Genomic DNA, 17379 nt, shown 5'->3' on the forward strand with positions numbered 1-17379 from the left:
AAAGCTGAATTTTCTACACGCAGTCTTTTGTATCGAGTTCAGAGTAGATTTTGCCATTAGGGCGCGGCCACGCAGCTTAGAGAAAGACAAACAAACCAAAATACTTAGTTCAGTTAAAATGTGTAGGCAGTGGAATTTATTCCGTCCATGTTATTGTTATCCGTGTTTGGGAAGCAAGCCAATAGCGAGGGAAATGCATGGGAAAGCTTGACCTTGGAACTTATCACCTTTTTTCACCATTAAGCAGTAAAGCAACAATGTTAAACATTATATCAAACAATTGTTACACATTTTATCTATCCACCGACATATAAATGACTAAGATGCATTAAGTCGTTTGCTTGCTATAATCGTTTGAAATCTGACGCAACATTTGCCAGTTTAATTTTGAATTTCACAAAATGAAATCTAGTATAGAAAACAAAGACGTAGTCCTACGTCAAAAAAAAAAAAAACAAAACACAACGAAATATATTTAAGTTATTTTCAAGCAAATATTTTTGCTGAAGCGAATAATTTTATATTGCATGGCGAACAAATCACTTCAAGCAAATATTTTTTTCGTGGAATGCCCACTTTAGTGCTTCTGCACAGTTTGACGACGTCAGTTACGCTTTTTGATAAGGTAATCATTTTTTTGCACTACTGCATGGAAAACTATAGTAAATCTTACGAAATTTTTCGCGGAACTGGGGAATCCCGGGATCTCGCGAAACAATATTTCTGTTCCCGGGACTCGGGAATCCCGGGAATAGATACTTCCTAAGAAATTGTTCCCGGGATTTCAAACTATATTTCCACTGTTTTACCAACTGGAGACAGCGAATGTGATAAAAAAAATCGAAGTTATATAGTTGTTGAGAACTTATTGAATATTTATTTCATGATTATTATTTTTAATATTGCACAAATATGTTAAGGTAAAATTGTAGATAACTTACTCATTAACGGTCTGTAGCATCATAAATACCGAATAGATCTTGCGATAAATCTGTAACAAGAGCGGTTTTAGGTAGTTATTTTCATAAAAAAATCTTTATGGAATTACCGATTGAAATAGGTTCATGTTTAAAGGTACCAATCCCCCGTAGGTCAATTGACGAGGAGATTGAGAAATCTGTAGCATAAATTGTACAATCTTTTGCTCCTGCTTCGGTAGTTTATGCCAGCTGACATCGTAGATACATTCTGAAAGCACGTCAGTTTTGATGTCGATTAGTGTTCCCAACAAGCAATACAAAAACAACTGAAATGTCGCAATCAAAATTACAAGGTAACCGGGAACCCAGGGCTCCTGAAAGAGTAGAGATTTTTAGCGAAAATCACTTGTCAAATGATAGTGAGAAAACTCACGATATGCAGAACAAATAACGTGATGATGATCTGAAAAGCATCACAGCTAATTTCCATGAAGATCTGATGGGAATATAACTCTTCAAATCTCGTAACAAATTCATTAACCCTTTGATGATAACGAACAATTTCCACCAGTTTATCATGAATGAATTCGTTGACATTTTCTTCACTGTTATCGTTTATGATTTGATTTAGCTCGGTTAGTTTCAACATCAGTAGCTCATACTCGATGCAAATATTGAATACTAGCACAAAATATATATTTTGGGTGGCAGCGATTGCCGGCGGAAAATACATAATACACAGTATCTGAGAGGCGTAATTGTATTGGTAGCCTGATCGCGTTGCAGAATCTACAAACGGGAGAATGATCCCAAATGGAAGCAACACTTCACTGTTCCACGAATAAACGACAGCAGGTATTAATCCAGCCAAAACACATCCTCCAACAAACAACACGCTGTAAATGACAACCGCTTGTCTCAAAAGATTGACAAAACTGTTCAGAATGTTTTGTACGCGCTGATCGGTGGAAGCTTTTCTATGCGTTTCTACAGCAGTCGCCACTAAAGATGAAATTGCTTCAGAATCCTTCAAACCATTTCCAAGTCGAATCCATCCGACAATGCAATAGCACAGCGTTATCAACACAAAGGTGAAGTTGAATATGTCATCTCGAAAAATGTACAGATCTATAATGTGTACAACAGTGAAAAAGGACGCCATCGCTATTGTCACGAGAGTCAGAAAATTGATTTTGAAATCAGCGCTGAAATAATTGATACCAGTTAGCCGTAATATTCGCTCCTGCCAGCGAATTATCCATTCTAGTTTCTGCGATGAACTTTGCCCGGTCATTTTGACGGTTAGAAGGATACTGGTTGGAAATTTGCACCCTTCAAGTAAATTAAAGCAAGTATTATTTTAATTACGGCTGGCCCTTTGATCCCGTGAAATATCACGTGAAACCAACAGCAGCTGCTTCGTGAGTGTTCTGTTTAAAAAAAAAAACTAAGGAAGCTAACTGAGTGGAAAATTCCAGTGTTGTTTCTATTATAGACCGTTCCGATAATTATAAACACACTTACAATCAACCGTCATTTCAAATAACGTGAAGTATTCAACCAAACGTTGGCTACGTCCTGTTGTTTACATCCAAAAGAAACAGATGCTGTCATTTTTTCTAACATTTTGTGCGAAATTTTGAAAATGCGTGGCCTTTCTCCCGAGCAAAGAAAGCGAATTGTGCACAAATGGCGCACCGTGAGTGGTCTTTCTATAAGAAAATTAGCCAGAGGAGAAGGTATAAGTGTCGGAACAGTTCAAACCGCATTGCGGAAGTATTGTGAAGAGTGCACATTTATTGATGCCCCATAACGTGGTAGAAAACCCGGGCCTGTTGATCCCACAATGGACAAAAAGGTTAAGGAATACTACAAGCGGCATCCTTCAGTATCAGTACGAGATGTGGCGAGAAAGCTTGGAACCTCGGCGAGTAACGTTATGCGTGCCAAGGGAAGAATGGGTCTGCAGAACCGTCGGAAGCAGAAGCAGCCAAAACGAAATCCAAAACAAGCTGAATCTGTGAAACCGAGAGCTCGGAAGCTTTATGACAAACTTCTGACCAAAAAATAGGGGTGTGTTATCATGGATGACGAAACCTACATAAAACTGGACTATTAGACTCTGCCAGGATCGCAATTTTATACATCACCGAAGGGAAAGGATGTCCCTGGACCAGTGAAAGCCATTTACACCGAAAAATTCGGCAAGAAGGTAATGGTTTGGCAGGCCATTTGTGAATGTGGGAAAATATCTCGTCCATTCATTACGAATGAAACAATGAATGGTAAAATTTACGTGAAAGAGTGTTTGCAGAAAAGGTTGTTACCCATGGTTAAGCAGCATAACAATCCTCCAATCTTTTGGCCCGATCTTGCTTCCTGCATTACTCTAAGGGTGCACTAGGGTGGTATAAAACGAATAATGTCACATGTGTCCCAAAGGAGATGAATCCTCCAAACTGCCCTGAAATTCGCCCTATTGAAACTTTTTGGGCATTGACTAAGGCAAAGCTGAGGAAATATGTCAAACCAGCGGATAATGTTGAAAAAATCAAAAAAGATTGGCTTAAAGTGGTAAAAATGGTCGGAGAACATACTGTGCAAAAGCTTATGAGTAGTGTTAAGAGAAAAGTTAGAGAACTCGCGTATCCTACGAAAAATAATCCCAACTTGAATTGCAACTGGAAAGAAAACACTTATTATCTATATTTCAGAATAAAATGACCCGAAAAATCCTGTATTTTTTGTTTTATTCAAGAAAGAAGATGTATTTATAATTTTCGGAACAGTCTATATGTTAGATTTTTTGTTACTTGTTCTTCCGAATCAAACTCATCTGCTGTGAACTATGAGCGCATGACTGACACAACCACCAATTAGTTTTTACAGCTGTTTCGCAGTTACCATGACAAACATGTGCATTGATCAGTGTTGGCAGAATAATAAACCTAAGATTCAAATTTCCGCAGATTTCAGCATTGAAAAGTTCCAACCTTAAATAATGTAGAAGGGAGAAATTTGTGTTCCTTGGGAATTTTATTTTAAAGCACACAGCAAAATGTGATATAAATTCTTTGTTACAATGTTCCACCGACTGCCAGTAACCGAGAAACGACACAAGCTAGGTCATCAAAAAATAGCCGATGTGAAAAAGCCAGCTTTTGCAATAGCCAATCCAAACTACACTGTCGAAGTAAACCGAAAGCTAACAATTTCGCGGTACCAGCAGTGTCCACGTCATCTTATTCGTTTTAAAGAATAAAAACGCTCTGTTTTATGAAATATATTTCACAGTAAAAGGCCACTGTTTATTGAAAGGACAGTCAACATAAGAATTTTTGACTGCATGACTAAATAAAAACGGCTCTTTTCAGTTTTTTTTATGTAACGAACAAGCTAGATTTTTAGCTATTTAAATAACAACGTTAGACACAACATTCTACTTTCTTCATATTACAAAAATGTTTACATTATCAAACATCTAAGTCTTGTAGAAATGCAGAATGACTCACTCATTCGCAGTTTGTAGCACCATGAAAACCGAATAGATCTTGCGATAAATCTGTTGTAAAAAAATTTCAATTTGTTAGATTTTCATATATTAATTCCATAAAATTACCGATTGGAATAGGTTCATGATCAACGGTACCAATCCTCCGTAGGTCAACTGACGGGGTGATTGCGAAATCATAAGCATAATTTGAACTATCTTATGCTCCTTTTTGGGCAATTTATGCCAGCCAACATTATAGATACATTCCGAAACCACGTCAGTTTTGATATCGATTAAGGTTCCCAATAAGCAATACAGAAACAGCTGAAAAGTAGCTACCGAAATGACAACGAGACCGGGAACCCAGGGGTCCTGAGTGAGAGTAAAGATTTTCAATCAAAATTATTCACCAAATTGAGTAAGCAAACTTACGATGTGCAGAACGAAACAACGAATGTGACGATAATTTGCAGAGCGTCACAAGTAATTTCCATGAAAATCTGATGAGAATATAACTCTTCAAATCTCGAAACAAACTCATTAATCCGTTGATGACAACGGACAATTTCCACCAGCTTGTCATGAATCAATTCGTTTAGATTGCTCTCACTATTATTGGAAATCATTTGATCTAGTTCGGTCAGTTTCAACATCAGCAACTCATACTCGATGCAAATATTGAAAACCAGCATAAAATACATATTTTGACTGGTGGCTATTTGTGGCGGAAAATACATAATGCACAGTACCTGATAGAAATTATTGTATAAATAACCGAATCGCGTGTCTGAATCCACAAATGGAAGAATAATTCCAATTGGAAGAATTTTTTCACCATTCCATAAATAAACGATAATAGGTAACAATACACACAGTACACATCCTCCTAGATACATCACGCTGTAAGTGACAACCGCTTGTTTCAGAAGTTTGACAAAACTGTTCAGAATTTTTTGAACACGCTGATCCGTAGAAGCATTTCTATGTGTTTCTACGGCTGTTACAACCAACGATGAAAAAGGTTTAGAATCCTTCAAACCATTTATCAGTCGGATCCATCCGATACACGTGTAGCACAAGGTAATTATTACGAAGGTGAAGTTAAATATGTCATCTCGAAAAATATACAAATCTGCGACATGTACTGCAGTGAAACAAATCGCCATCAATGAGGGTGCGAAAATTGATTTTAAAATCAGTTTCGTAAAAGTTGAGTCCCGTTAGCCGCAATATTCTCTGCTGCCAGTGAATAATCCGCTCTAGTTCCTGCGATGAATTTTGTCCGGTCATTTTGATGGTTAGAAGGATACTGGTTGGGAGCTCGCACACTCAACCAGTAGATAAAAGAAATTATTATTTTGAATGAAGCTATCACCTTTGATTCCTTGGAACACCACGTGTAACCAACAGCAGCTGCTTCTGAAATATTCCCTAGATTATAAACTGTGTGAAACAATGTTACTATCCAAGTGCTGCTTGTTTTAATAATTGCGCTCCGCAGATAACATTTGCCATTTTGTGTATTTTCTGGATGTCTTTATGTTTTCAAGGCCAATAATAGAGAATTTTTCGAGGGGTTGTCTTCTATATTTTCACAACATCTTCGACGTATGACCTCATCTTACCGCACAATTTAAGAGTTCATTCTGCGAAAACTGAAACCAAGATGTGACACCGAAATGAAATATTTCAACCGTTAATCCGTGCGAAATCACATGATGGATTACAATAATCAACATGTCGTTGGACGATTAAAATCATGGCCAATTATATTATCGCTTCGTTTTGCAGCAGTGAAAAAAAAAGTTTTAAGGTAGAAATTCCATGAAGTAGACACCTGCTACCAGGTGTAGTTAGGGTTGATAAAAATCATTTTCACTACCGGAATGCGGTGAAAATGACAGCCAATCTTCTAACGAACGCAGCGCCCTATCAAACACACTGGAATTCCACGCTTGAAACGAGCTGTCATACTCCGGTGATATAATTCATACGCATAATTCACGGTCACAAAGTAAAATCTTCTGAAAATCCCAAACCAAATGATACTCACCGTTCCTTTGGTAGAGCGAAAATGACGTTATCAACGTGACGCTTGCTGTCGTTATCATAATGAAACGCTAATTTTTTTTCGTGGCAGTATATTTCTCTTTTATCACTAGGCGTTATGCTAATGTACAGCACTCAAACCGAGTTTACAACATTACAGTTCACATTATGAAACTCAGAGAAATAGAGTTTCAGAAAATTTGGAACAGTGAATATCAAACGAACACGTTTTCACTGCGCCTGACGGATGAGTTGGCTTCCGTCATTCTACGAATGATGAAAAATTGGAGTAAGAGAGAATGAACATTGCATGGAAACGAAATATTTTCTCGTGATGGTAGAAAAAAGCACGGACGTTAATGTTAGCTGGTTTTTACTTTCATGCAAAAGCACACACTGTTATGAGTTCTATGTATTTGAATCGACCCATTTTACCCTATATGTTCTAAGGAAAGTCCTGGAGATGTGTGATCTTTGGTAAAAATCTGTGTTTTGTGTGTCCCAACATATCCCCCGAAAAACGTATAATTGTAGAATGAAACTTACCACATCTCATATTGTTTGTTTAGCAAATTTTCTTATGTTCAAATCTTCTACAACTTTTTCAAATAAATCATTCCTTTATCTCTTTACACAAAAAAGTTAGTTCATTTTATTTTTTTTTAAAGTAAACTTTTCATAACTTTCAGCAATAAGATATTTTACCGGTCATTTAAACAAAAAATTGTTCTGAAGACACCATTAAGCTAGGATGAAGATGAAAGGTGCTATGGAGTCAGGTTCCGCTTTTTGCTTTTTTTGACAACTGTTTGACGCTGTATGGCTGTGAAGCGGAATTCTGCAGTGAAGTGTTTCAAATGTAGTGTTGAGTGTCAGAAGCCGGAAGAGGTCAATGTCAAAATGGAGAAGACATTGGGCTAGCATGCTGTGTTCAATGCTCGTGAAGCGTCATTTGGCGCGAACCAGGAATGGATTTTCAACTCGGAGGCGACGTTTCATATCTGGCACACCGAGGTCATTTTGAATGGTTCCAGAGTAATGGTGCGATGCAATCCAGACCCAGCGTTCAATATAATTTCCGTGACAGAATTCGAATCAGTAGATATCATACAGGGCGATTGTGAAAATGATCGCAACCCAACAAACTGGTCGCTGTTGGCGGGGAAACAGAAACAGCTACAGGATATGGCCACTGGCACACGATTCCAGGATACAGCTGTTCCTATTTGTACTCTGTGTCTACCAGGGCTCTACATTTTCGAAACCTAACAATGAAATTGAACATTTAGCGCAGCCATTTTAATTCGAACAGTTTCATTTGATTCCTTTCGGTTTCTGTCATCGTTTCACGATGAACAGTTTAGCTGTCGAACATATTTTGTTGGGAGACCCCCCATCGACATCACCGCAGGGCTCATCGACTGAGCCTGACAGATGCCAACGCGAACGTCGGTGACTGGATGAGAGTCATCTTGTTTTATTCTTAATTGCGATAGCACACACGTTGTTCATGTTAATTTTAATAACGTTTATTTTATTCATGTAAATCGTGTGTCGTCCCTCACCTTCATATCGCAGCAGTGGCGACGATGTGGAGGAGTTTTCGTGTGGAAATTTTGCGCGTTCGTTTCGAGAAAAAAGCGTTTTTCGTGGAAATAAAGCCCGGGGATTATATGTGATGGCAGAACCACAGCCAGCACAGTCAGCTAACCTACAGAGGTTGTAGTGCAGATCCTGAGCAATCAACAGGTCCAAATGCGGCAAATTACCCAGCAATTGGCCGCTACGCAGCTTGCCGTGGCCAGTCTATCCCGTGACGAATCGGTGCTGGATTCCCTGTCCAGTAACATGGCGGAGTTTATCTACGACAAGGAAAACAGGCATACGTTCGATGCGTGGTTTTCCCGCTATGTTGATCTTTTCGACAAAGATACCGGCAAGCTGGATGACGCTGCAAAAGTGCGATTACTCCTGCGGAAATTAAGCCCACCCGACTTCGAGCGCTACAACAGATTCATACTTCCGAAGCTTGCTCGAGAATTCACCTTCTCTGAGACGGTGGAAAAGCTTAAATCGCTGTTCGGTGCTACAGTGTCAATATTCCGACGGCGATACAACTGCTTGCAGACCACTAAGGAGGATGGTGACGATTATTTGGCCTACTCTTGCAAGGTAAACAAAGCCTGTGTCTACTTCAAGCTATCGGAGTTAACAGAGGAACAATTTAAGTGCCTTATTCATGTATGTGGTCTTAAATCCAAGCAAGAGGCGGAGATTCGAATGCGCCTTATAAACAAATTCAACGAATCGGCAGACCTGACCCTGCAACAGATTGTAGAGCAATGTAATGGCTTGGTCAATTTGAAACAGGACACCGTGATGGTCGAAGGTAGTTCATCGTCAGTGAATGCTGTTGCGTTCCCGAAGCGAACATCGTCGAAGTGGCATTCATCTTCGGATAGCAGCAAGAACCGAGATCTTCAAAAGCACTTCAATAAGGATTGCCGGTTTAAAGACCATAGGTGCAACGAATGTGGGAAGCACGGACATCGCGAGGGATATTGCACCTGCTTCTCGTCGTCAAGCAACTTGGCCAGCCACTCTGACAAAAAAAAGAAGAAGAAGAACAAGCGACAGCCATTTTCGAAAATAGTATCCGTCCGGAGCATCGACCAGCGCAGGAAATTCGTCGAGCTGCAGCTTAACAACGTTCCTCTTCGTCTTCAGTTGGACACAGGCTCCGACATATCGATAATTTCACAACGGTCCTGGGCTAGGATCGGTCGGCCAAAAGCGAAATCAACCGAATGCAGTGCCAAAACTGCGTCAGGGGAACCGCTCGAGCTTGTTGTGGAATTGGAGTGCAGTATCACCCTCAACGGCATCACGCGAGAGGGTAAGTGCATTCGTCGCATCTCCTAATGTTCATCTTGACATTCTAGGCATAGACTGGATGGATTTGTTCGGATTGTGGAATCATCCGATTGTGTCGTTCTGTAACCAGGTCGCTGCGCAATCAGATCAACGTGTGGCGACCCTTCAAGGTCAGTTTCCCGAAGTCTTTACAAATGAGATGGGACTATGCAACAAAACTCTCGTCAAGCTGGTTCTCAAGGGCAGTCCCAAGCCGGTATTCAAACCAAAGCGGCCGGTAGCTTACGCTATGGAGCGTCTTGTGGAAGACGAGCTGTTTCGCCTGCAAACCCTTGGCATCCTGAGGAAGGTGGATTTAAGCGACTGGGCGTCACCGATCGTCGCAGTACGGAAGCCAAATGGTACCGTCCGTATATGTGCCGACTTCTCGACTGGTCTCAACAGCGTCCTTGAGCCGAACCAGTATCCATTACCACTGCCCGAGGATATTTTCGCGAAGATGGCCAACTGTCGGATTTTTAGTCACATTGACTTATCCGACGCGTACCTACAGGTAGAGGTGGATCCAGTCAGCCAACCGCTGCTCACCATAAACACACATAAAGGCCTCTTCCAATTCACGCGCCTGTCACCCGGCATCAAGTCAGCCCCGGGCGCGTTCCAACAATTGATGGATACAATGTTGGCTGTGCTGAACTGTACTGTTGGTTACCTCGACGACATTTTGGTTGGTGGTCGCAACGAAGAAGAGCATCGACGCAATCTGCAACTAACCCTCGCACGGCTCAAAGAGTACGGGTTCACTGTGCGGATTGAAAAATGTAGTTTTGGCATGCAGCAGGTCAAATATCTAGGACAACTCCTGGATGGTAAAGGAATCAGGCCAGATCCCGACAAGACCGCTGCGATCGTCAGTATGCCGCCACCACATGATGTTTCTACGCTTCGCTCCTACTTGGGGGCCGTGAATTGTCACGGCAAATACGTCAATGAAATGCGTACGCTACGACATCCGATGGATCAGTTGCTGAAAGCTGGGGCAAAATTTGAATGGACACCAGCTTGCCAAGCTTCATTTGATCGATTTCAAGAAATACTCCAGTCGCCGTTATTGCTTACCCACTACAACCCAAAGCTGGGTATCATCGTGTCTGCGGACGCGTCTGCATTTGGGCTGGGAGCTCGAATCGCACATAAACTTCCTGACGGGACGGTCAAAGCCATTTGTCACGTGTCTCGAAGTCTGACGTCAGCCGAAGGCCACTACAGTCAGATCGAAAAGGAAGGTTTGTCGCTAGTGTTCGCCGTTACCCGTTTTCATCGAATGTTGTTCGGTCGGAAGTTCATCCTCGAAACCGACCACAAACCGCTGCTTGCTATTTTTGGGTCAAAAAATGGGATTCCCACATATACGGCAAATCGTTTGCAAAGATGGGCATTGACACTGCTCCTCTACCAGTTCGATATTCGATACGTCTCAACGGAAAGTTTTGGTTATGCGGATATTTTATCCCGATTGATCAACTGACACGTCCGTCCAGAGAAAGATATTGTAATTGCCAACCTTGAAATGGAGGCTTCGATCAGAAGCGTAATCAACGAAAGTCTCGAAGTATTTCCGCTATCATTAAAAATGGTTCAAGCAGAAACCAGAGCCGATGACACACTACAACAAGTCATTCGGTTTGTCAAGGCACATTGGCCTTCAAGGAAAAAGGATCTGTGCAATTCTCAAGTAGAACAATTTTACCTGCTGCGCGATTCACTCAACGTCGTAGCCGATTGTCTAATGTATGGAGAGCGCTTAGTTATTCCACCTAAGCCTGATAAGATCGCATTGCAACCAAATGCGAACTCGCCATCAATCCGACGAGACTCAACAATCACCAGCAGATTTTCCAGTCACTCTAAGCATCCTGTTGGATAGTAGCGACCTCGCTCCTACATTGGCTGCAGACACAGGAGATCCTCCAAGTTTACCTGAACAATCTGATCGTGGAAACCAACGCCGTGCCAATAACAACCAACTGAAACCATCGATTCCTATACGCCAGTCTACGAGGGCTAGTAGACCACCCGTTAGGTATGAACCCTACCAGCTTTTCTAAAACGGGGGAGGTGTTGGGAGACTCCCCATCGACATCACCGCAGGACTCATCGACTGACAGCCGTCAGCCTGGCAGATGCCAACGCGAACGTCGGTGACCGGATGAGAGAGCCGACGTCATCTTGTTTTATTCTTAATTGCGATAGCACACACGTTGTTCATGTTAATTTTAAAAACGTTTATTTTATTCATGTAAATCGTGTGTCGTCCCTCACCTACATATCGCAACATATTTGATGACGAATTTCTTTCCCGCCCGGCATTCATCGGCTCATTTCAATTAAAACTGATGACTATTTCAATTAACGGAGAGAGACGCATATTTTGACACTTTTCTTTCCTTCAATATGGCATTCAAAATTCGCGCCGCGTCATGTTATTTGATAAAAGTTTTCATACATCGCAAAACTCAGTTGAAACGGCAGCGACATCCAGTATATACATCCCGCAAGTTCCTATCAACGTTGCGGAGATGTTTTTGCTGTTAAACTTGTATTGACGTCCTCCGTTTCATATCGCCATGATTTTCTTAATTCTCTAACCTCTAAATGCGTGAAGTATCGTATGAAAGCCTCTGTCTCCGTCAGCCTTCATTGCCACTTTCAATTGACAATTGTTAGGTGTTAGTGAAGTTGTTAATGTCCGTTCTCAATTGATAATCATTTCCTTTTTTCCTGTATGGACTTCCTCACCGCGACCAGAATCGTTGATCTATTGTGAGATATGCCCGGGTGTCTGCTGTATCCCGCACTTCTATTAGCAATACCGCTATTGAGGAGTGGCATGCTTATTATTATTGTTTATCGGTGCTTGTGTGTAATGTGATACTCTTCCTTTAACACGCTTACAGTTCTATCGGTATAGATGCTCGTTCCTCTTGCCAAATATCACCAATTATAATTCCCTGGAGAAGTTTCGTCGTGCGTCCTTCTGGCCAGTTTTATTAATAAGAGGGACTTATGTTTTTGTTAAGAGGAAACGTGTTATAGATTTCAGCGTAAAGGAAGAGTATGTGGTGAGGGAGCCTGAGAATGAACCCATGCTTAAGTCCAGTTTTGACATCGAATGACCTGATTCTACTAAGATTCGAACCCAAGATCATTCGCTTGACAAAGCGGAATCTGTAACCTTGCGGCTACGCAGCTCCCCAATCATTTCTTTCCTTTTTAAACTGTCAAAATCCAAGCAAGAGCATTCGAGTAGTTTTCATTTGACTCGACAAAGTGCACGAAAATGAAACAACAGATTTTTAGCCTCAGAAAATCTCCCGGTGTCGGCTAAGAGTAAATCTAGACCAGTTGGGTTGATTATGAGTGGATCACGCCACTGCACAGCCATCGACACCTATGTTGGCGTTGGGATTCGAACCCAAGCGACGAGCGTGGCTGGCGAAAACTTTACAAACTGCGCTAGGCCCCGCCTATGTTTGTCAGGCTCTGGTCTATACAATTAAAGTAGCATCGTTAGCTCTTCAAGAAAAAGTGCACTAGCTAGACATCTCAAATTGGTACATTTAGATTTATGTGGGCCGATGTAAAATGTCTTGATAAGCGGAGGTAGATATTTTCTAACGTTTTTTGGACGATATTAGTATAAAAGTGTTTGTCAGCAGCGAACCGTCTGGTTTACCAGGATTTTTGCCTATAGCAAAACGTATGAAGTCATATACACGTAGACGACTACGCAAAATCATTTCACTGCGTTTAAAAGTCTGCAAGGAACAATTTCCGCTTGCGACTCTGCAACCTGTATCCCTTTCTCTCAAGGCCATTTCCGGCCTTTCGCCTCCATCTCTTCAGTACTTAACTGTATAATTTCAGTTTGTTTCCCAGGTTAGGGGCGGCTCACAACAACGTCTAACCCGGAGTCTGACGCTACTGCCAAGATGGCAGCCCCATTATGAGACTCGGTAGCGTGTCTCTAGTAAAACAACCTACCTAAACAATTACACTACGAACAATCAAGAAAAAATAACTCGGATCATGATGACCACGAATTGAAACTCGGTACCTGGAACTGCAAGTTACAAAATTTTGTTGGCGGAGAAAGGGTGCTGCTTGAACAGTTAGAACCCCGCAAGTTCGGTGTCGTTTGGAGAGTCCGTGGCAAGGCCCAAGTTCTACAAGAGCGGTGGAACAGCCAACGAACTGAGAACGGGTTTTTGTATGCTTGGCAGAATGCAAGGAGAGAATGTGTTTGTTGAGGATTAACGGTCGTTTCTACAACTACCGGATCATCAGATGCCCGCTTGAGGGTAGACCTGACGCCCAGGTTGATAGGGATGTGATGTATACAGACCGGTGATAGGGCCTCACATCCTATACACTAACACGAACGACAACGGCCAACGATTCATGAATTTCGTAGCCTCCCGACATCCAAAAAGCCACCTGCACATCACCTGACCACGGAACCACAAATCAAAATGACCACGTTCTTATTGGTGGTCGGTTTTACTCGAACACAACAAACATGCGCTCTTTCAGGGGTGCGAATATAGACTAAGACCACCAGGAAAAGTAGTTGCACTCCCCGCAGCTATCTAAGAATCGTCACAAGTGAGAAACGGCCAAATATCTACGAACTTTAATCGAGTTGACCCTGATTTTGAGAAGAAAGAAAACAACTGTTTCGGGTTAATGAAACGCTAAGGTAAGCCAATCCCGTTGAGGCTACATACCGAGCCGAGACGAGGGGAACCTGATCACAAGCGAGCGCAAGGTGGTCGACAAGTGGAAGCAGTTATTCGATGCGCTTCGAGGTGCAACGTGGAGCAACGGAAGCAGGCGGAAGGGAAATCAACCTTGGAGTGCCCACAAACGATAACAGTGTCACAGTTCCCGATATTCTCAAGATCAAATATGAAAATGAGGGCAGAACGCCGGCAGAGGCCTATATACCCGGCAAAGACGCTCTAGAAACAGCAATCCGCCTTCCGGAATTTGTTAGAAAAAAAAAGTCTGGTGAAAAAATAGATGGAAGGAGACGTATGCCCTATCTATGAAAAGGGCGATCGACTACAATGCAACAACTACCGTGGCATAACGTTAATCAACGCTAGGGATGTAACTAAATCCGCATCCACAAATTCGAAACATCCGCATGGAAATTCCGCTTCTGCCGTCTGATCAACGCCTTCTATTCATTCCTCTCTCAAATTCCACTCCGTTGTCTTTCTCCTCTAGCAAAAGGATCCGTAGGGCATTACTAAGCAGGATTCATACAAGCACGCTCTTCTACGGATCAAATCTTCAAGAAGACCCGATGTTGAAAATGAAGCCTTCTACGTACAGTTGGAGGTTGTCCACGACAGCTGCTCGCAGCGTGACATCAAGATCGTCATCGCGGATATTAACGAAAGGGAAGACCTGCACACCGGAACGTACCACAACTGCCATAGATGCTTAAACTTTGCAGCTTACCGTGGATTGGTAGTCCGAAGTACAAATCCCCCGCGAGGATCACCTGACCAACGAATAAGAAACCAAATTAACCATGTGGTCATCGCAGGATGGTTTTTCTCGTCACCAACATACGCACTTACCGACTGGGACCACTACTCAGCGGCGGTTTTAATGCGCTTAAAGCTGTCGACTGTCTATCGGTCACGACAGAGCCGATTCCCACGGCTCAACATCAAACTGTAGCTGTATGTAACTTCCGAAGTCTACGCGTAACAGCTTGCAGCGGTACTATCCGCGGTAGAGGAGTTCGACGCAGTTTCTCTTGAGGATGGCTGGATCATGATCCTCACGGCTGGTATGAAGGGGAATGCGAGGCAGCGGTGACAGAGAAATGCCGGACCTGGGTGGATTACCTAAAGGGGAAGGACGAGGGAGAACCTGGCCTAGTACAGATGAGCAAGAAACGACTTGACTACGATCTTGAGACTTAAAAAGCTCCAGCAGGAGGATCATGATCATGATGACCTGAAAGAGTTTTCCACTGCTAATGATACGCGAAAGTTAAATTAAAGAAAAGATTAATCAACCCTGTGAAGGCTATGTGCCGCGATCCGACTTATGCAAGGATGTGGAAGGTAATCGCATCACGAACGATAGCGAGTTGGTCGACAGGTGGGAGCAGCACTTCGATGAACATCAGAATGGTGATGCGACAAACAGAAGCAGAACTGGAACGGACCTGGGAAGGTCAGCAGTAGATGACCGGGTATCAGCCCCAACTTCCACGAAATTTAGTGGGAGATTGGGAGGCTGAAGAACAACAAAACCACCGGCAAAAACGGCCTGGCGGGTGAGCTCTATAAACGTGGTAGAGAAACATTCATTCAACATTCCAGGCTTCGTTGCTAACTTCGACATCATAGCACAAAACTTGGTGACGGTGAAGGAAACCTACGCCAGCATAAAAGCGTAAGCTAAGCGTATTGGACTGCTGATCAATGCGTCAAAAAGAAAGTATATGCAAAGAGGCCCCAAGGAGAACAAAGTAAGCCTCCCATCCCGGATCATCGTAGACGGCGATGGGCTTGAGATGGTTGACGGGTTCGTGTGCTTCGGATCGCTGATGACCGCTGACAACAACACCAGTAAGGAAATCCGGAGACGCATTCAAGCGGGGAATCGTGCTTACTGTGCACTTCGTAAGACACTGAGATCCAATCAAGTGTGTCGCCATACGAAGCTGAAACTGTACAAAACACTAGTTAGACCGGGCGGTGGTCTTCTATGGGCTAGTGACGACAAAATCCTCTCAGTGGACCTTAGCGCCCCACAGTGGTCTGGAACTGCATATAGTCGAAATAAAGTCAATTTTTCAAATTAATTCATCGAGCAAGCCCTCTCCGGGAATCATTTCTACAGGGTTAAAGCTAGTGAAAAATCACCAGAAAGCTCGGATTATTAGTGTTGTCATACATTTGAGAAAGTAGGCTTCTTGTGGACTCGCGGCTCATTTATTTTCACGTTGTTCACCCAAGTGATTTATTACAGAATGCAGAAGTAGTAATGAATGTTACAATAGTGTCGAATTGATTATATGGCCTTACTCAAGCATTATAACAACTTCAGATATCCTTTTCAGAATTGTTTCATGGAAATAAGCCCTCCACAAAATAAATACAATAAAATACTTGGCACTTCAACTTTATGTTTTAAATGGTATCCCCGCCGTTACCCGCGCTCATTCAAAAACTAAAATGTTCCCTCGTGTTCATAAAGACAGGAACAACAAAGTTTTCTGGGCAATTTTCGCCGAAACGTTCACAATATTAAAAACAAAAACGAGCGTGCGACGCGCAAGCGGCCATTTTGTAGCAAGCAATGTTAGCTTAGAGCGCAACTCATAAAATTAAAATTCTCACTACCCAAATATTAAAAGCCGTTACGCATACCTTAACGTTTTTTGCTATATCTGTATCGTGAAATTCGAGATTTTTCGGGGTTTTCTTCTTCGACATGCTATAAGTAGCTGAAAACCATGTTTATAAAATTAATTGCTAAATTTCCCAAAAAATACATCACGTACTAACTTCATATCCAAAGAAGAGTTTCTTAAAATACTATTCTCTACAAAGTTTCTTTAGACATCATCCATTTATTTTGCTTCCTCGAGAAGTTAGCGACAGCGCCGCCCTAGCGGTGAAATTTTGGAGTACATAGTCATTGCCAAAAGTTAGCCAATAGTTTCAGGATCAACATTCGAGAAGACATCGTTCATCCTGGAGGCAACCCTTAGTAGTTATTAATTTCACCCTGATTTCAGTCTTTTTCGACCACTGGAGTTTTCGAACGAAAGGTGCTGCGAACCATCGAGTACACAGACTGAAGACGGAGAAAGGCATAGACGCACGAACCATGAGCTGCACGCTTTGCACACCTGATTCCGATTCAAACGATTCTTTTCAGTAATCCCTCCGGCACCAGCAACCGAGTATTTCGTCTGAATACACAGGCGGTTCCTAAAGCAGCTTAGAA

General features: G+C 42.2%; 2 protein-coding genes across 2 annotated transcripts; one reads left to right on the forward strand and one right to left on the reverse strand.

The window, feature by feature from the left end:
- Nucleotides 1-937: 937 nt before the first annotated feature.
- On the reverse strand, nucleotides 938-2214 carry LOC129716734 (odorant receptor 67d-like). The gene is made up of 3 exons (XM_055666573.1): nucleotides 1354-2214; nucleotides 1049-1294; nucleotides 938-991 (listed from the first exon to the last, which is right to left on the reverse strand). The coding sequence occupies exons 1-3, from the start codon at nucleotides 2212-2214 to the stop codon at nucleotides 938-940; spliced, it is 1161 nt and encodes a 386-aa protein (XP_055522548.1).
- A 6003-nt stretch (nucleotides 2215-8217) lies between these two features.
- On the forward strand, nucleotides 8218-10864 carry LOC129716735 (uncharacterized protein K02A2.6-like). The gene is made up of 2 exons (XM_055666574.1): nucleotides 8218-9358; nucleotides 9405-10864. Exons 1-2 carry the CDS (start codon nucleotides 8218-8220, stop codon nucleotides 10862-10864), a joined length of 2601 nt encoding a protein of 866 aa, XP_055522549.1.
- The last annotated feature ends 6515 nt before the right edge of the window (nucleotides 10865-17379 follow it).

The sequence above is a fragment of the Wyeomyia smithii genome, chromosome 1 (assembly GCF_029784165.1).
Source record: "Wyeomyia smithii strain HCP4-BCI-WySm-NY-G18 chromosome 1, ASM2978416v1, whole genome shotgun sequence".
Taxonomy (NCBI): Eukaryota; Metazoa; Arthropoda; class Insecta; order Diptera; family Culicidae; genus Wyeomyia; species Wyeomyia smithii.